The following is a 20,174-nucleotide window of genomic DNA, read 5'->3' as shown; positions in this document are numbered from 1 at the left end:
AAGTTGGGGGAATAGGGGTGGGGAATAAGATGGAAAGGCCCCAAAACAGGGCTGCGGTGGTATGGGAAGAAATGATGTGAAAGGTCAGCCTTTGCCTGACCCTGCATCTAAGCTCTCTTTCTCACGCTGATCTCCATCCCTGCAGGAGACAGAGGCAATCCGGGGCCAGTCGGAATACCTGGTCCAAGACGTCCAATGTCAAACCTTTGGCTCAAAGGAGACAAAGGCTCTCAAGGCTCAGCCGGATCCGATGGATTTCCAGGGCCAAGAGGTGCTGGGGCAGGGGATGGATAGGAGAAATGCTCAAGAAAGGCTTCATAACCAAACTGGGCTTCCTTCCTGAGCAAAGGCCCTGAAGTAAAGCCCCCCATCCCCAACCCCAGAGCAGCAGTGTGGCTGGCAGCAAGGAGTCCAGGAAGGCTGCCTTCCCTGGGCCTGAAGGCTGCCTGGACTTTGAGACTGCTATTTGTCATTGCCACTGTAGAACTGAGGTTTTCAACCACAGGCAGTGGTACCCCTGGAGGAGCCTGAGCACTGTGCTGCTTTCCCAGTGTTCTGGCAGAAGCGACCCTGTTGATGCCCCGTAAGAGTGAAGCATCTCTTCCCATTTCACCTTCACCTCTGAGCTAACTGCTCCCTGAGCCTACACTTGGCCTGTGACCTGGGGCACCTGAATCTTGGTGAGCCGGGTTTTTCTTGCCCAGTATCTTTTTCCAAGTCTTTTTATTTCTTTTACAGGTGACAAAGGAGAGGCTGGTCAACCTGGGCCACCAGGCCTGCCTGGAGCTCCTGGCCTCCCAGGCACTATCAAAGGAGTTAGTGGAAAGCCAGGTCCCCCTGGCTTCATGGGAATCCGGGGTTTACCTGGCTTGAAGGGGTCCTCTGGGATAACAGGTTTCCCAGGAATGCCAGGAGAAAGTGTAAGTGTGACCAGATCTTTGTCTTTATACTAGGAAAGGCCCCCCATCTCAGGGGGATATACCCTCACTGCACACCTCTCTGATCCCAGCTTCCTTCTCAGCCCCTTCTCCCAGGACATCCTCAGAGAGAGCTCTCTCCTTGAGTTTGACAGGTCTTCCCACCCTTTCCTGAACATGTCCTCCTCTGTTCTTTTGTCACATCTCCCTGACATGGCAGAGCCTTCTCCTGCCTTTACAATTATCCAATATCTGCCTGCCTTCAGTCCCCAGCCCAGGCACCTTCTCCTCCAAGAGTCCCCGAGCTCCCACCGTGCTGCCACTCTATACTTATCACTGCTGACATCAATTCTAATTGCTTCTCTGTGTGTCTGACTTCCTCAATGAGATTGTTAGGGCTTGAGAACAAGAACTACCTTACATGCTTTTTCCTCTGCACCCCACTGCCAGCATTTCATGTTGAGCCTGACACATTGTAAGAATTCGTAAAAACTTCTTGATGTTTTGCCAGAAAGGTCTTTGAAGCTCCACAACGTGCAACAACTAGTAAAGAATCAAGTCCAGCTTATCTGGGCTCTTACAAGGCAAGGTGGAAGAGGTGGCTTAGCAATGAGACCAACCTGCATTTGCACCTCAGCTCCATTGCTCATTAGCTCTGTGATGTTGTGCACACTGTTTACCTTAACCTAAACCTCACTTTCCTCATCTGTAAAAATTGGGAATAATATTTAAATAGCCTTCAGACAGTAGGGAGGGTTAAGTGACATGATACATGTAAAGCTCTTAACATTGTGTCTGGCACACAGCCGGCTCTGCATAAATAGCAGCTTTATCAAAGGGTCTCAATGAATTGAATCACAGAACACCTGTGCTCCTTGCGGGCAAAGTCCCTGAACTTCAAAAGTGTCAGTCCATCTGGTGGAGAGAACATGGTGCGTGCGTGCGCGTGCACACACACACACACACACACACACACACACACACACACACACACCTGAAGCAATTGAAAAGAAATAGTTCTAGACTGGGTAGTCCTGACTATTTACATTCTAGGGGGATGAAAACAAAGTAGGAATGCATTCTGGGAGAAGTCCCAGCATGAACAGAGGCTCAGAATTAGAAGATATGGCAATGTGCCTGATGAAGCCAGGCAAGGAAGCAGCCACAATGGAGGGGTGTCCTGGGTAGTGGTCCAGTGCACACAGTGACCCAGCCCAGTACTCAGCCTCTTACCCAAAGCACTAAGCGGCATAAATCTTTACTGGATACTGGGTACATCTCAAAATGAACCAAAACCATAGCAGATATCAAGAAAAGAACTTTGCTGATGGCAGCTGACATGGCCACTTCCCAGACTCAGATAGTGTGTTGGACATTAGCCAGTGAAGGCAGCTTGTCCTCTGAAAATGGTAACATTTGCCCAAATTCAGACTCCAGCACCCGCACACATACCGCCTGCTACCTGGCAGCAGAAAGACCTTGTGTTCCTTGTGGAACCTGGGGCAGAGGGCTAACTCTGCACGGTGAAGCAGAACTTCTTCCTATGCATAATGGCTCCAGAGCTTTGGCAAGGACAGTGGTAGCCAACTGTGTGTTGAGTCCATAGAGTGCCTGGCCTAACTGTCATGTTCTGCATTTTCTGAGAGACTCGCTAGAATGGCCACACTTTGTCTTCCTAAGGTTCCCATTTTGATAAGCAGTGGGATCAAATCCTTCCCCTACAAACCCTAAGTATGTCCTCTGCCCTTTGTTCATCACCTTCCTGTTTGCAGGATGTAACATCTCGACTTCCAGCCCACAGTCCACCTTTGCCACAGAATACATGATAGACATCTCTCAGGCAGTGGCTCAGTGAGGGGTGAGGGAGTAAGAGGGTGGGCAGCCCTGAGCTCTGGGCAGAAATGATGATTCCCATGTTGCTTTGAAGGGTTCACAAGGTATCAGAGGGTCGTCTGGACTCCCAGGAACATCTGGTCTCCCAGGCCTGAAAGGTAAGGAGCATTTTTTTTTTCTTTTAATGTGTTCTTCTAGAGCAAGGTAGATTTCTAGCAGGCCCAAGGGTCTCTCTCTCTCTTTTTTTTTTTTTTTTTTTTTTTTTGGCAGAGTCTCGCTCTGTCACCTAGGCTATAGTACAGTGGCGCAATCTCGGCTCACTGCAGCCTCTGCCTCCCGGGTTCAAGCGATTCTCCTGCCTCAGCTTCCTGAGTAGCTGGGATTGCAGGCACTCACCACCATGCCCGGCTAATTTTTGTATTTTTGGTAGAGACGGGTTTCACCATGTTGGTCTGGCTGGTCTCAAACTCCTGACCTTGTGGTCTGCCCGCCTCAACCTCCCAAAGTGCTGGGATTACAGGCATGAGCCACTGCACCTGGCTGGCCCAAGGGTCTCTTGTGAGGGGTAGCAGAGAGACTGTTTAGGGGAAAGTGAATTAATTTACATTTTCCCTTTGGCCAAACCCCTTCTGCAGTCCTTGCTCTTCACAGACAATGCAACAAACAGTGGTACTTAGCAAGATCTCTCTCTCTGTGGCTTTCATGGATCCAAGGAAAAGGATGTCCTTTGGCTTTGTGGTTTTGCCCATCTGCTCTCCAGACTTAGCAGCGAGGAGAACTTCGGCTCCAGTCTCTTCCCCTGATAAACCCAGCCCACTAGGCAGGAAAATTTCCCATTGTTGCTGGCATCACTGTTCCGTTCTGGTGATGTTTGAGGGCCCTGCCTACCATCTTCTCTGCCCGTACTGAGCCTAGTGATGTGTTTCCCAATGGAGATATGCTGTAGGTAGCAGCATTTCATGCCAGTAGTCTGGTAGCAGCATCCCAGCTCCTGGATGGTGGTTCATCACTTTTTACCCAATAGATAATTTTATCAAGGAGCTCCTCTGGCTACACTGAATCTGAAAAAAAAAAAAAAAAAAATGCGTTCAAAAGATCTCAGTAGTGCAAAATGAGCTATAGCTTCTCCTGGCCATTTAAACAATGTATTGGAATCCTCAGGAGACAATGGCCAGACACTTGAAATTTCCGGTAGCCCAGGACCGAAGGGACAACCTGGTGAATCTGGTTTTAAAGGTAAGGTTGCTATATTTTTGTCTTGTTTGCCTCACAGACTCCACAAAACTGAGGATTAGAAGGAATTTTGGAGGTCAACCCCAAGTTCTGCAACTTCTCTCTAGTGCAGAAATTTCCTACCTGTCAATTCCCCAAACAAATCAGCCTACTCTTCCTTCAAGACTCATAGGCTGGCAAAGACCTTTGGGATAATGGCCTACATCCCCTTAGTTTAGAAGTTGTTATCTACACTGTCCTTCTTGAACATTTCCACTCATTGCTCCCACTTCTGAAGGGATACTCATAACAAATTTACTTGCTTCTCAATTGTGGGGCACCTTTCTAATGTGAAAACAGCCGCCACTATCTTTTTTAGAGTTTCTTCATTGGGTCTAGCTCCTTCAGCAATTCAGAATCTACTCTTTCCCATGGAGGAATACACTGCTAGAAATATGGCCTAATCACTCAGCATTTTTCTTGATTTTATAGGCACAAAAGGAAGAGATGGACCAATAGGCAATATAGGCTTCCCTGGAAACAAAGGTGAAGATGGAAAAGTTGGTGTTTCTGGAGATGTTGGCCTTCATGGAGCTCCAGGTACCATGCCACATGATAACCTTATTCTGAAAGAGTTTGGATTAGCTTCAAGCCATGCCCCATTCTGAACTTCTGCCTTGGTTTCACATTTAGGGTTTCCAGGGGTTGCCGGCATGAGAGGAGAACCAGGACTTCCAGGCTCTTCTGGTCATCAAGGGGCAATTGGGCCCCTAGGACCCCCCGGATTAATAGGACCCAAAGGTACGTGTATTTGGGAGCAGGCAGTGGGGAAAAGCCTTTCCCTCAATGAAGGACACCAACTACTTTATCTTAGAAGATACTAGCTAGGGTTAAGCCATGCCTACAGGAGTCATTGGACATGAGGAATCATGGGAAAGGTAGATGAAGAGTAATGAAGGCAGGCAAGCATGAGTGGGAAGAGAAGAAGATGGGACCCATGAAGAGAAGAGCTAGCAAGGAAGGCAATTGCCCTGGCATATGTAGTCTTTCCCTGACTTAGAAATTGGGCAGTGAGTTTCTGGAACCAGTCTCTGGGAGCTAACAACTCAAGGTCTTGACATTGCTACTCTGAGTTCTTCAAGATACCTAATGAGCTGCCATCTTACTCCCAAAGCTGTATTGGTCTCTGATAAGAGTCATGAGAACCTATGGTGTAGGGTATAGGTTGGGAGTGTTTTCTTCTCCCCTAGGGCATTAAGTAAATGCCTCAAAAAAGGCCAGGACTTTAAAATAAGGACCTTGCAATGCCTTTGGGGGCAGGTAGCTACCTCTTGCTAATGCTTCATGATTCAGAGTTGCTGGAGCCATTTTTGACATTCTCTCCCCTCAGGCTTCCCTGGATTTCCTGGTTTACATGGACTGAATGGGCTTCCGGGCACCAAGGGTACCCATGGCACTCCAGGTTAGGAAGACCCTCAGGGTGAAGAGGAGGGCATCAGCTCTTCCAGAAGCTTGGCAAGGGCACCATGAATTCTCGACTGTGGTGTATCCCATATCCTTGGACTCCTAGCTCTCCTTATCAACCTCCAATTTCAGGTCCCTTGATATGGAGAAGAAAGAGTGCGGGGTTTTTTCTTCTATTCAAATTAACTTTCTTTCTTGTTACTTCAGTACTCTGCCTCTGGTATCTGTCAGTCAGGCTTCTCAGGCCACAGTCAAGTGAGCTAGGCAGGAAGGCCTCACCTCCACTGAGGTCTGCTCCCTACCCCTGCATCTCCTCCTAGGACCTAGTATCACTGGTGTGCCTGGGCCTGCTGGTCTCCCTGGACCCAAAGGAGAAAAAGGATATCCAGGAATTGGCATCGGAGCTCCAGGGAAGCCGGGCCTGAGAGGGCAAAAAGGTGATCGAGGTGAGTCCAAGTCAGGTCTTGCGGAGGCTGAGCGAGGCCTTCCTGGGGGAGTCAGGTTTAGGGTACAGCAGGGCCATGTGGCTCACAGGGTTGGGCTGTGAGTGTCTTCACATCTCTGGGAGTCTCACAACCCAGTGGGAATGACTGCTGAGAAGGAGAGGATAGGCTGTGCTTAGCATTTTCCAGTGAAGACTGTCAGGGCACAGTTCACCAAGTCCATTTGAGCCTCCAGATTCCCTTCTGCTCCTCCTTACTAACCTCAAGCCTCTCTGGCATGCTTGGTCACAGCTTGGAATGATTGGTCCTGAGGGACAGGGCTGGTCCATTTAGTGAGAGGTTGGCTGGCATTTCCTCAGTGTCCAGTGTGGGTGACACTCCCAGGGCCCTGGGAAGACAGTGTGGCTGCTGGAAGGATCCCAAGACTAAGATGATACGAGTCTCCACCGGACAGAACCACAGCATACCCTGAACTAGAATTTGTTGGGTTTACTAGAAAGCAGGTTCTACCCTAATCTCGGCCCCTGACTCATCACATGGCCTGAAGTCCCTTTCTGAGTCTCCCTTTCCCCACCTCTCAGAAAGTAAGAATGACTTGTGTTCTTCAACTTTTCCTCAGGAAAGTTCCAAAAACCTTTGTACATTCCACTCCATGTTAACCAGGAAACGAATTCAGCATAGCATCGTGGTTAAGAGTATGGGCTCTGAAATCAGACTAGCTGGGTTCAAATTCAAGCTATACCTCTCACTAGCTATATGACTTTAAACAAGGAAGTTACTTGTTCCTCAATCCCAAATGAGCCCTTAGTTTTCCTTTTCTATAAAATGAACATAATAACAGAACCTACCTCATAGGTTTTTTGAGGAATCAATGAGGAGCGAGGTAAGATATACAAAAGCTCAGTGCCTGGCACATAGTATATACTTAAGAATGTTATTGCATGTTACCTGGGGAAATCATATTTGCAAAATTTCCTGTTTCTCTTTGCTCTGGGGCTTGAGGTCTCACTACATTTTGTTTATGTGCATGTTTGTATACTGTGTGTATGTTTCCCAGGGACTATATTCATATATTCATTTCCTGCTGCATTTTAAATTGACGCATCTGCTGTTTCTGTGTTTCTTCTTCCCTTTGATCTGGACCAAACTGTTCTTTTCTGAAAGCCAGCAGCTTCTCCAGAGGAAGGGCTCAAAGCAGGGTCCAAGCCTGCCCAGAGACTGTCTTCTTTCATAGGATATAAGGAAGAGGGAACTGGATAAAAGCACAGGGCCATTTTCTTTTGTTTTCAAATCTTGACGGTCATTAGATTATTCATTTTCTTTAGCTATCTGAGATAATAAAATCATAATTACACATGTAGTAAATGGCACAGGTCAAGAAGGATGCATTTCAGCAACATAGCACTAAGCAAAAAACAAACATGTCACAGAGGAATACATTCGGTATGATTCTGTCAATAAATGTTCAAAAATAAGCAAAACCAACCAATACACTGTTCAGAGATATATATGGTCAAACTGAAGAAAAAGGAAGAGGATGATGAACAAAATTCAGGAGTGATTGCCTCTGAGAGTGAGGGAAGGAAGAGGGTGGAGGGCACACAAGGAAATTCAAACCAAGTGACATCTTAAGTTGAGTGGTTGAAACACAAGCGTTCATTGTATCTGAATTATTCTTTGCATAATGTTATAAATATTATGTCACGTCTTCTCAATATCTAATTAAAACAATTTCTTTAAAAAGAATACAAGAAATATCATACCACCCCCCCCCCAACACACACACACACAGAAACCTATCTTTGATTTGACAGTGGGAGTCAGTGCAATATGATGGTTTACTCCTAAGAAAACATCGTAAGAGTGGTTGGGTGCAGTGGCTCACACCTGTAATCCTAGCACTTTGGGAGGCCATGGCAGGCAGATTGCTTGAGCCCAGGAGTTGGAGACCAGCCTGGGTAACATGATAAAACCCTGTTTCTACAAAAAATACAAAAATTAGCAGGGCATAGTGCTGTGTGCCTGTAATCCCAGCTACTCAGGGGGCTGAGGTGGGAGGATCGCTTGAGCCTGGGAGGTTGAGGTTGCAGTGAGCCCTGACCACCTCAGTGCACACCAGCCTGGGCAACAGAGAAAGACCCTATCTCAAACAAACTAACCAGTAAAAAAAACTTCATAGAACAATCCCTCTCATTACAATACTGTTATCTAAATAACTTTCAGTGATACTGTTTTCATATTTGCACTAAATATGTAGAGGCTGCATTTATATATTTTGTTTTTTCAAGGCTTTGACACTGGACTGAGTTGGAAAAATGGGCTGTTTTGCATTTTCATCTGCTCATTTAAAGTGTTTTATTCTTAAAGAAATGCATGAGCTTTTTGCAGTACTTAAAGTCAGTAGTGCCTTTATTTCAGGTTTAATAACACGTAAGTGTAATTATAAAATCAAGAAACAGTTAAAGGGAAAAACAGTCTCCAAAAACTGCCATGGGAACTTTTATAATCTGTGTACTGCCCACCACTGCCTACTCTATTACACATGTGGTGTCTTGTTTATTAGGTAGCGTAATTTCAGTTTACATATATATAAGCTATATATCTATATACATAATATATGTGTAGAGCTGTATTTTCAGAAAAAAAGTATACAATATGTCTTTCTTTTCAGATTTTTACCCTGGGGATAAAGAAAAATATTTCAAAGGCTCACCAAGCCAGAAGTAACAATGCTATGAGTACCACCACATGGCTTAGCTACTAGTTTTCTTTTTGTATGTATGTGTGTGTGTGTGTGTTGTTTTTTTTTTTCCCCCGGACCTAAGAGACCTAGAGAGACTTTTCTCAAAATTTATTTTTTCCTTGTCTAAATTTCAAGATTCAATTAATTAATGAGCTGTTTAAAAATGCCCGAATCTACCATCATTTTAATAAATTTTCATGGATTTACCATATTTTAGATTAATAGGAGAAATTCAGCATATTTTTGCATTTTTCTTGTCACAGAAGATAAAATTCGATATTAACATTTTTGGATTTTCTTGTCGCAAACAAAAATTAAGAATCTCAACCACCAGAACAGTTTATCAACCAGTTTGAATCCATTTATCTTCATTTGAATATCTTCTAGACTATCCCAAAGTAATTAATACATATCTTCCATGCTACATGAATAATATCAACACCTACATTTGTGTTTTCCCATCAAGATGACCATCTATGTATTTGATATGTGAACATTAAATAAATCTTCTGTGATCAGATGAAAGTTTTGGTTTCGAACATATTACAATAGAAATAGTTCCACAAACAGAAAACATGTAAAGCAGTATTAAAATTAGAGCAAATGAGTATTCAGTATCTATTGTAATAAGTGGTTATTCTCTTTGGCCAAAAGGGAGGAGGGATTTAGTACAGAGACATTTGTTCCATAGGCAATTAAGCAATCACTTGGCTCATATCATGAATGACCTATAAAAGATTGTTTTCCAGTTTGCCTAGAAATTGCAGAAGATAGCTCTAGAAGACACAGAGGCACCACACTCTTGCTGCCTCCATTCTGATTGGCCTGGTGTCTGTTCTGACTGGCTGGGGCCTGTGGCCTACGTTCTATAACCTTTGTGCAGCATCAGACATAACTGGCTAACTTAAGAGGTGTTTTTTGACACAGACAGTAGGTTTAAAATCACTTTGGAAACTTAAAAGTCCAGGTGCTCAGTCATGCCTTCTTTTCTTTCTGGTGGGGGAGAAATTGGCCTAAAATATTTCCATTACCACTGAGGTAAGGGAGCTAGAACTTTCCAATAAAATGCAGCTCCAGCTCTGAGCCCTCTTCAGTTGTTTGTCTGCTTTCTGGGAAGGAAGGATTAGGGGAGAAGAGCCCTCTGCTGGCGTTCTCTGGTCTGGCTCCTACCTAACTGCTTCCATTTTCTCTGTGTGAGCTTCCATTTTCTCTGAGCGAGCCTGGCCATCTTCCGGGCACACAGAGCCTATCCAGCCCCTTTTATTTATTCTTGCAGGTTTCCCAGGTCTCCAGGGCCCTGCTGGTCTCCCCGGTGCCCCAGGCATCTCCTTGCCCTCACTCATAGCAGGACAGCCTGGTGACCCCGGGCGACCAGGCCTAGATGGAGAACGAGGTAAAGACAGGAAGCCCAAAAGAGGGCTAGCCACCACCTCTTGTCTGACATTTGGGGAAGTCATGTATACAGCGCAGCCAAGTCCCTGTTGCTGGACATACATGAGCGTGTTTGGCTTCACATCCCTCCCCGAGCGGGGACACAGGGGACTTCAGCCGGGTGCATTTTGCTGAAATGGTTTGGGAAAGTCTGGGCACTAGGACCCCACAGATGGTGAGGGAACATTCTCTGTCCTGGGAAGGGGCTTTGGAGTCCTGTCAGTCCCCAGGCCTTCAGCAGTGGCTACTACCTGCTCACCTGCCCCTCGCCCCTCTTCCGATCTTATCCCTAGGCCGCCCAGGCCCCCCTGGACCCCCAGGTCCCACTGGGCCATCCTCGAATCAAGGCAACACCGGAGACCCTGGCTTCCCTGGAATTCCTGGACCTAAAGGGCCTAAGGGAGACCAAGGAATTCCAGGTTTTTCTGGCCTTCCTGGAGAGCTAGGACTGAAAGGTACGGCTGCTTGGCTGGCTGCTAGGCCCTTCCCCACTCCACGGCCAGGGCTCCTTCTGGCAGTCCTGTGAAGAAAGGCCGGTGGCTGATGCTCTTCCCTACCTCACCCCTGCCTATCCTCCACCCCTACCACCCCTACCACCCCTACCATGCCAGGACCTGACTTCCTTCCTTTGGACTTTGTCAGGCATGAAAGGTGAGCCTGGCTTCATGGGGACTCCAGGCAAGGTTGGGCCACCTGGAGACCCAGGATTTCCCGGGATGAAGGGGAAGGCAGGGCCAAGAGGTAAGTTGAGAGCACCTGCTGGGCTGATCCAGAGTTTGAGGGAGGGGCCTGGTGGTAAGGTTCCTTCAGGCGTCATTGCTCACCACGCCAAGAAAGCCTGGATGTCTAAAGCAGCTGGATCAAGCTACCCCAGGGAGGCAGTTTCTCTCCCTTGGGGATCCTTCAGCCTCTGTCACCTCCGAGGACTGAAGACCACTGCTGCCTTGCCACCATGGATCCTACTACTGACTGCCTCTCTCTGTGTTATCTCTGCATTAGTGGGCATTGGGTTTGCACTCAGATCACCACCCACCCGTTTGCTCAATTCAGAAATAAAGAACCATCTTTCGCATCCTTTCCCACCCTACTCACGCACATGCAATCTATTAGCAAGCCCTGAGGCTTGTACCTCCTAAATGTGCCTTGCATCTCTTCACCTCGCAGTACCTCGGCTGCTACCCCCAGATCCAAGCCACCAATAGTTCTCATGCAGCACCCTTCCTCCCCCCACTCTAGCTATCACTTTTCCACATAGTGGCCAAAAAAAGCTTATAAAAACATAACTCATCCAGTGGCTTCCCATGGCATAGGAATGAACACTAACTGTGGCCCGCAAAGCCCTGTGTGATGCCTCCCTCTTCATCTTCATCACCAGCCCTTCCCATTTGCTGCTCACTGTGCTCCTGCCATACTGGCCTCTTTCAGTTATCCAAAAATACCAAGTCCTGGCCTACCACAGGGCCTTTGCACATGCTACTTCTACTTCCCAGAGTGTACTTGCCCCTCTACTCTTTAAATAGCAAAGTCCTTCTAATGTTTTAATGGTCTCAGTTTAAATGCCATTGCTTGCAAAAGGCCACCAATCACTCTCTAAAACAGACGCCTCCACCCCATGCCACCCTCTACTCCCTCCCAGTGTCCCTGTGTTAGTCCTTTCCTCCACAACACTTCTCCCAACTTGCACTCAGATTAACGGTATTTGTCGAGTTAGGCATTATTCGTCTTTATCATCAGACCATAATCTCCATAAATATCTGTCATATTCATTGCTCTATCCCCAGAGCTACCAGGACCCTGGCATATAATAAGCACTGGGGAAATATTTGTTCCATGACTTACTAAGCAAATTATGCTATTAGAAAGGCAGCTGGCTGGCACCGGGTTCCTAAGCTGGGATATCAACTGGGGTCAGAAGCATCCCCTCAGCCTCCTTGGCACTGTGTTCTAACCAGTGAGTAAACAAGCCACCCTGGTCCTGAAAGAAGACTCAGCTCGCCGTATTAGCAGCAAATGCTTCCTGACTGCCTGTCACCCATTGGGCCCAGTGTTGGGTCCCGAGGAGACAGGATGAATATGACCCAGTTCCTGCCCTCGTGGAGCTACCCAGCCACTGGGGAGAGAGATGGATAAAGAAGGCATTGTATAATATCACACAGTGCCATCCTGGAGATATCCAGATATCCTGTGGGGACAAACAAGGTAGAAAACGGTTGATTACAAGATAGTAAAGAAGGGGTCTAGGGCCCCACTCACCTCCCTCTGCCTCAGCCTGATGTTCTTATTTCCCCCACCTGCCCACAGGCTCTTCTGGCCCCCAAGGTGCTCCTGGACAAACACCAACTGCAGAAGCTGTCCAGGTTCCTCCTGGACCCTTGGGTCTGCCAGGGATCGATGGCATCCCTGGCCTCACTGGGGACCCTGGGGCTCAAGGCCCTGTAGGCCTACAAGGTGAGGAGGGTGCCAGGGAAAGGAGATTTGTTGGGGAGTTGAGACAGCTTGGCTGAGAGCCTGGCTTGGACGTCCAGCTCCAAGGGTTTGTCTTCATCAAACGTTGCCTCTGTTCCTTCACAAAGCTCCCAAGCATCCTGTTGGGGAGAAGAAGGGCCAGCAGGACCAGCAGGGTGGTTGTACTTGGTACTTGGCTTTAGAGGATGAGTGCAGAGCAAGGTTGCTACTCCAGACCACTCGCCCCTCTCTAATGTGCGGCAGAGAGATGGAGGGAGTGTGGTGGTGAATAAAGGGCCACACAAGGCAATGAAGAAAGTCCAAGGCTGGGGGACAGAAAACCTGGCCTCTAATTGGAGTAAGTTAGAAGTCTGTCTGGGTCTCGGCATCCTCATTTTTTCTTCTCCTTTTCCTTCTCCTCCTCCTTCTCCTTCTCCTTTTCTTCTTCTTCTTCTTCCTCTTCCTCTTCCTTTTATTTATTTATTTTATTTTATTTTTGAGACGGAGTCTTGCTCTCTCACCCAGGCTGGAGTGCATTGGCACCATCTCACCTCACTGCAACTTCCACCTCTCGAATTCAAGTGATTCTCCCGCCTCAGCCTCCCGAATAGCAGGGACTAGAGGGGCATGCCACCACACCCAGCTAATTTTTGTATTTTTAATAGAGACAAGGTTTCCTCATGTTGGCCAGGCTGGTCTCAAACTCCTGACTTATGGCAATCTGCCCGCTTCGGCCTCCCGGAGTGCTGGGATTACAGGCATGAGCCACTGCGGCCGGCCTCGGTGTCTTCATTTCTGATATGGGATGCTAGAAGTTGCCCTGCATAATTTCCAATGTTGCTGGGAGGATGAGAAGAAGGGAGGAGGAAGTGGGCATGAAGGGGCTCAGATAGGCTAAGTCGAGGGCACTGCCCCAGGGCAGAGATGCCTCCATGAACTAAGAACTAGCCCAGGCGGCTGCAGCCTTGATGTGCAGTGTGCATACCAAGTCGACAGCCAGTGCACCATCTCCTAGTGAGTCTTGGGCATGATACACAAATCCCCTTTCCTGGGGAAGGCACCTGAGGACCCTCTACATTGAGTACCCTCCTTTGGGCTTTCTCTCCTGCAGGCTCCAAAGGTTTACCTGGCATCCCCGGCAAAGATGGTCCCAGTGGGCTCCCAGGCCCACCTGGGGCTCTTGGTGATCCTGGTCTGCCTGGACTGCAAGGCCCTCCAGGATTTGAAGGTCTGGTGATGCCACATTAGGAGGTGGGGGCCGGGGCAGGGTCTGGGAGGGTTTGAGGCTAGCGGGTGAGTAAAACTTCAAGTCTGAAACTTAGTAAACCCAGTAGTAGCGATTGACACTCCTAAGATGCTCAAAAACTGGGCTCTAAGTCCATTCACTCCTCACTACCCTCTGAGCCTGTGAAGGGATACCCTACATTCTGGAAGGCAAAGGACTGTTCCAAATCCTTTTCTGGGCTCTCTTCCAGTGCTTAAAAGGTCTATCTTTATACTACAGATGGCCCCCTGCCCTTTACCTCCCCTTCCTTTTTTTTTTTTTTTTTTTTTTTTGAGACGGAGTCTTGCTCTGTCGCCCAGGCTGGAGTGCAGTGGCACAATCTCCACTCACTGCAAGCTCCGCCTCCCGGGTTCACGCCATTCTCCTGCCTCAGCCTCCTGAGTAGCTGGGACTACAGGCACCCACCACCGCGCCCAGTTAATTTTTTGTATTTTTAGTAGAGACGGGGTTTCACCGTGTTAGCCAGGATGGTCTCCATCTCCTGACCTCATGATCCACCCGCCTCGGCCTCCCAAAGTGCTGGGATTACAGGCGTGAGCCACCGCGCCCGGCCTACCTCCCCTTTTCTACCCAGGGATTCTGACACACATGGGAGGGGGATGTTCAAGGGATAACAACACTTGAGATAAGGTGTGGGTGTCCGTATACCTCTTCTATTTATGTCCCACTTTACATTGGGGATGACAAATTAGTTGTCCTGAGTAGAGAACAGTTCAGAGGCTCGGTGGGAAACTGTGGCAGTTGATTTGTCATATCTGTCATGGGCAGGAGAGGAGGGCAAGATTTTACCCTGCTAATCCTAACTCTGCTTTTAATGCCTCTGATTCAGCAGCTACATAGTTATCTCCTATGAGGGCCTGCAAGGCTGGACCTGAGAAGTATCCCTCTCCATACCCTAATCCCCACTCAGAGAGACCCCAAGGCCAGGTGGCTATGGGAAGGAAGCCTAACAATGTGCTTTGAAAACTGGGGCCTCTGTAGCTGGATACATCTGAGATAGAGTTGTAGCTCTACCACTTACTAGCTGTAGGACATCCGAGCCTCAATTTCCTCATCTAAAAATTGGGGTGGTAATACCATTTTCCAGGGTCATTGTGAGGATTGAGTGAGAAAACATATGTGTATAACATGCCTTGCACAATGCGTGGCACAATGTGACTAGCTGATGTTATCATCAGCTGCACCACACTCACCTTTTATGCTCTGTCTCTCTCAGGAGCTCCAGGGCAGCAAGGCCCCTTCGGGATGCCTGGAATGCCTGGCCAGAGCGCGAGAGTGGGCTACACGTTGGTAAAGCACAGCCAGTCGGAACAGGTGCCCCTGTGTCCCATCGGGATGAGCCAGCTATGGGTGGGGTACAGCTTACTGTTCGTGGAGGGGCAAGAGAAAGCCCATAACCAGGACCTGGGTAGGTACCAGCTCTGACAGTCAGCCCTGGTCACTTGTCCCCACAAACACCAACAGCCAACCCCTCTCTTCTCCCAGCCCTTTCTAGGTCCACTGTTGTGTAATGAGTTACAAGCATCAGCTCTGGAGTCAGGTGGATCTGGGTTCAAATCCTGACTCTATCACTTACTAGCTGTGTACACTGCATTAGTTATTCAACCTCTCTAGGCTTTGGCTTCCTCCTTAATGGAACAAAGCTAACTCTAGTACCTATCACACAGGTTGGTGGAAAGATCGCATGAATCAATCACCCAATGTAAAATGCTTAGAGCAACATTTGGCATTTAAGCATCCATTAAATATTAGCAATTAGTAGTAGTAACAATAATAATATGACCTGCAGGGCAGTGATGATTACCTGAGAATGAATTGTGTTGTCTGCAGGTGTGCTAAATCTTAAACGCAGACTCAGTCTATTAAGCGCTGTTTCTTTCAAAGCAGATTAGGGCAGAATTATACAGCTTATAAAAAGATTCTTGTTATTATCAAATTTCCCTGGTGCATTTAAAATAGAATTTGATCAACACACTTCAGCGCGTGTACAATGTTACAGGATTGGAAGGAGAGCGCTGCCTCAGTCTGGTGCAAGTGGTTGGATGTAAACCCAAACCACCGTCTCGTCAAAGCCCCTCAGCCAGACCTTCCCTGCCCTTGCCCATTTTCTCTCCTTCCAGGCTTTGCTGGCTCCTGTCTGCCCCGCTTCAGCACCATGCCCTTCATCTACTGCAACATCAACGAGGTGTGCCACTATGCCAGGCGCAATGATAAATCCTACTGGCTCTCCACTACTGCCCCTATCCCCATGATGCCCGTCAGCCAGACCCAGATTCCCCAGTACATCAGCCGCTGCTCTGTGTGTGAGGCACCCTCGCAAGCCATTGCTGTGCACAGCCAGGACATCACCATCCCGCAGTGCCCCCTGGGCTGGCGCAGCCTCTGGATTGGGTACTCCTTCCTCATGGTAAGGTCCTGCACTGTCCCCTCCCCCAGTTGGAGGCAAAGGGCCCCTTGGACTGGTTTCCAGGCTCAAGGGACACCAGGTAGAAAGCATAGAGTTTGAAAAGAAGAGAAATGCTTGGACTGGGCTTGGCTAAAGAATGGAGAACCCAGTTCTGCATGAATGGCAGGTAGTTATGAGTGTAGGGGAAAGACAGCAGTTTGCACCCAGTGGTTCAGGGGCTAGAATATCTGTGAGTCACAGGTCAGTGCCCCGCCATCTCCATGCCTGCTTCAGTTATGCCACACCCAAGGGAAGAGCAAAACACACTATGATCTAAGAGGACAGTGAGGGAGAGGCTGTCACCACTCGGGGCCAGGACACAGTCTCACTAATCAGCACAGCCATGGTACTGTCCCCTCTTCTGTCCACCCTCCCAGATCCCTCTGGCCTCGGCCATCTCCTCCCAAAAGGCTTTGATGAGTGCATGCTGTGTTTGTATGTCCTTGCTGGTATTTTTGCTGTCTCTCCATTTCGGAGGGAAGGCAGCGGCCACCGTGCTGTGTGTCTTGCTAAGAAAAAGAATAATCTGCAGGCCCAAAGAGGCATCACATCCCTTACATAATATCCTCTGAATACCTGGGGATGGAAATAAAAGGTCAGGTTTAGGGTCAGGACATCCCCCAGGGAAAACCACTGTGGCACCCATTGAAGTACTCCGCCTTGCCAGAGCTTCTCTGTTGAATTGCCAAGGGTGAGATGGTGAGAGTGTCTTTAAAAAACGACCAAAGCTGCAGGCTCCCTAACATTAGCGTACCTACCCAGAGAAAGGTACTTTCCCTTGTTATGCTCTGTCTTTGGACATTGGATAGTTTATCCCAATGTAATACAGAACCACCTCACCTGTCCTTCTGTCCTGTCCACCACCCTGACCAGGAAATAAGAAGAGGCCCCTGAGCTTCCACAGGAAATGGTACAAACGCTGTGTACTAAAGCTCATGTGCTCTGCTTATGGGAGGGCTCTTAGCCCTTATTCAGAATCTCTTTACTCTTCCTTTACACATTAATTCTAACCTACTAGAATATTATTCCTGAAGATATGTAAGGGTGAGAAGTTGGACTGCCTAGCAAGGCATGCTGAAGCAATGAGACATACCTATTAAAAAGAAGAAAATCATTCAAAGGAGGCCCAAGAGTTCTATGGGCTGTACCCCTTGGTATGGGGCTCTTGCATAATCATCCCCCACAAAAACTGACTTTCACAATGATGAGCCTGATTCATCTGCAAAGTTTCAAATAACCTAGTGTCTGCTGCTCAGTAAAGCAGGAAAATGTGTTGTGCGTTTTAGAAAGTTTTTGATTCTCAGGGTCAAAATGAGGAAAATTTTGATGCTGCAGTTGTCAGGAAAGGTCACCTGAAAGGTCCCATGGAGACTCTCACTTTTGCAAAGTTCTGCAAAGTAAGGAGTCCCTGTGTGCCAACTTGGGCATTTGTCCCATTGGCCACTTTCTGACACGGCTGTGCATTAGGCCTCTTCCCTATCTCCTTGTGGTCCAGATGATAGCCCAGCTAAAGTGAAGGGAGAGAGGCAGGAGTGTGGAGAGACTGAAGCTGCCGCCTATGGGAATAGTAACTGAAGACCACCAGCTCATGTGTAGCCCTGAAACTGAATTCTGAGGGAGCCCTCCGAGGTGAGGGCCGGGACATTTGGGCCAAATACAACAAATTAAGGAAAACTTCAGTAGTGTTTTGGACTGTCCCTCTTTCCCTTCTTAGAGTACAGTGCACGGTTGAGAGAGGGCTCTGAGAACTGCAGTCCAGAAGCCTATTGAATTTTCCTTCACTCAGCCTTTCTCAGATCCATTTGTCGGTGGAAATTTTGCAAGGGGGTACCTAACACACCTCTGAACCCAGTGGGACAGTAGCAGTTTGGGAATTACTGCTTGACATGTAGTCATTGCCCACATAATGGGTTAGGGGGGGCACTAGGGAGCTTGGAGGGGGGCACTCTTGGCCCTGAAAGCTGCTATCAGGGAGGACAAGCAGCCCCTGCCCCTAAAACACAGCTCTTGGTATGCTGGCTTGAAGTGGGGGCTGAGACAAAGAACCAGGGCTTAGGAATGAAGCTCATATGCCTCCTGTAGAAGCGGAGCACCCCTCCCTCCCCACACCAACCCTTGGCAGGCACAGCTCACGCACGAATCTCCTGTCTGTTTCAGCACACTGCCGCTGGTGCCGAGGGTGGAGGCCAGTCCCTGGTCTCACCTGGCTCCTGCCTAGAGGACTTTCGGGCCACCCCTTTCATTGAGTGCAGTGGTGCCCGAGGCACCTGCCACTACTTTGCAAACAAATACAGTTTCTGGTTGACCACAGTGGAGGAGAGGCAGCAGTTTGGGGAGTTGCCTGTGTCTGAAACACTGAAAGCTGGGCAGCTCCACACTCGAGTCAGTCGCTGCCAGGTGTGTATGAAAAGCCTGTAGGGTGGCACCTGCCACTCTGCCCCTTGCCCTCCCCTGCCCCTCACAACAGTCACCTCACAAACCTGAATGGTGTGAAGAAGGAAGGCCTGAGCCCCTTTGCCTATCTGTCAAGTTGTACATTGGAGTCTCATTTGGGCTAGACTACGGGACACTCGTCACCCCAGCCCTCGGGTCCAGAGAGATGAGCCCACCCTGCTGAGATCTGCTGTCCCGTTTCCGTCAAGCTGGTGCTACTGTTTGATTTGGATGATTGTGTGACTATTCATGGCTACCTCAGAAAGATTTGATGGGCCACCACTGCTCGCTTTCTCCTCACTGTCTTGATCGAAAAGCTCTCCCTAATCGCTAATCAGTCATTTCTTCATGTACAGAGGTCAGCACACATTATTTGGCTTCAACCAGAACCCAGTGTTTCCACACTTAAATTATCTAAGCGAATATTCATGGATGGCTCAAGTCTGTACAGGGCAAGTCCTCACTGTTCAAGGAGGCCCACTGTGTCTAGGCAGGCAAGAGAATTGAAATGAGGTGCTACCCAGTAGCCCAGGGTGAGCTTTAGCTCTCTCTAGAATGAACAAGACTGGGCCCCATATGGCTTAGGGAGGCTTGAAGTCCAGCTGCTGGGTTGGGGGTGGTGGTCATTAATGGCATATGGTCCTAGACAAACCGTTTCCTCCTTGCCGGCTCCCCCTCCAGCCAGAGACAGAGGACTTGGCCTGGTCCAAAGTAGAGCAGAGGATGCAACAAATGTGGCCAAGCCTATCAAAGGGAATGAGAATGACAGCCTTTTTTCCTGGGCCAGGAGTAGAGGTGTGGGTGGGTAAGGATGTGTGAATTTTGCTTTTGACTCCAGGAACACAAAGGTAAATCCCACATCCCAGTTTCTCAGAAGTCCCTGTTTACTCCAAATGCCATCCAGATGTGTGCAATGTGGCAAATTGAAGGTGCACAGTGTTGGTTTCCTTATATTCTGAGGATGTTAAAGACTTTCTGCTAAATGGTTGCCCAATTGCTCTTTCACAGGTAGCCTATTAAACTATTTTAATATGTTTTTTTAAACCTCATAAAAATCTAGCACACTCTTCTCTTGAGCAGTTAGCAGACCTGAAGCAAGCCTGAATTGGCTATGCAGTACACTGTATTCTGTTTGGGGGAATTTGTTTTAGCCATTTTCTTTAATTACCAGTTTCCCAGAACACTCTTAGCTATGTTGACATGAGGCAATTTCTTCCAGGTGATTCTGTTTCCTTAAGTATTATATACACTGTGCCAATACAGACAAAGCATAATCAGCATAATCTGAATTATTATTATCTTCACCTCCTGAGTAATAAGCATGATGTCAGTTTTGTACATAGCAAATAAAATAAATGAAATCGGAACATGTGACTCTTTATTGATGCTCTTTTATGAAAACTTTTCTAATGTCCATCTCACTGCAATTTATGAGTCCCTCTCAGAGCCTGAGAGATTTCTGTTACTGCCAAGTCGAACTCTATAAAAAAACACTGAGGCAGGAAAAAATTAGAAGATGATC

At 47.9% G+C, this 20,174-nt stretch overlaps 1 protein-coding gene across 2 annotated transcripts in view; it reads left to right on the top strand.

The window, feature by feature from the left end:
• COL4A6 (collagen type IV alpha 6 chain) overlaps positions 1-20,019 on the top strand; it is a 293,152-nt gene extending 273,133 nt beyond the window's left edge. For both annotated transcript variants that reach the window (XM_001098448.5, XM_077988271.1), the window contains 16 exons: positions 146-271; positions 739-920; positions 2,845-2,908; positions 3,912-3,986; positions 4,455-4,562; positions 4,656-4,763; positions 5,353-5,424; positions 5,747-5,872; positions 9,889-10,005; positions 10,337-10,498; positions 10,686-10,784; positions 12,345-12,491; positions 13,600-13,716; positions 14,990-15,181; positions 15,894-16,180; positions 18,377-20,019. In XM_001098448.5, coding sequence (XP_001098448.2) covers positions 146-271; positions 739-920; positions 2,845-2,908; positions 3,912-3,986; positions 4,455-4,562; positions 4,656-4,763; positions 5,353-5,424; positions 5,747-5,872; positions 9,889-10,005; positions 10,337-10,498; positions 10,686-10,784; positions 12,345-12,491; positions 13,600-13,716; positions 14,990-15,181; positions 15,894-16,180; positions 18,377-18,637 — 2,243 coding nt within the window. In that variant the 3' untranslated portion in view covers positions 18,638-20,019. The remainder of the gene's footprint in view (positions 1-145; positions 272-738; positions 921-2,844; positions 2,909-3,911; positions 3,987-4,454; positions 4,563-4,655; positions 4,764-5,352; positions 5,425-5,746; positions 5,873-9,888; positions 10,006-10,336; positions 10,499-10,685; positions 10,785-12,344; positions 12,492-13,599; positions 13,717-14,989; positions 15,182-15,893; positions 16,181-18,376) is intronic.
• The last annotated feature ends 155 nt before the right edge of the window (positions 20,020-20,174 follow it).

This window comes from Macaca mulatta, chromosome X (assembly GCF_049350105.2).
Source record: "Macaca mulatta isolate MMU2019108-1 chromosome X, T2T-MMU8v2.0, whole genome shotgun sequence".
Classification (NCBI taxonomy): Eukaryota; Metazoa; Chordata; class Mammalia; order Primates; family Cercopithecidae; genus Macaca; species Macaca mulatta.
The sequence above is the reverse complement of the archived record's forward strand: the minus strand, read 5'-3'. Positions and strand labels throughout refer to the sequence as shown.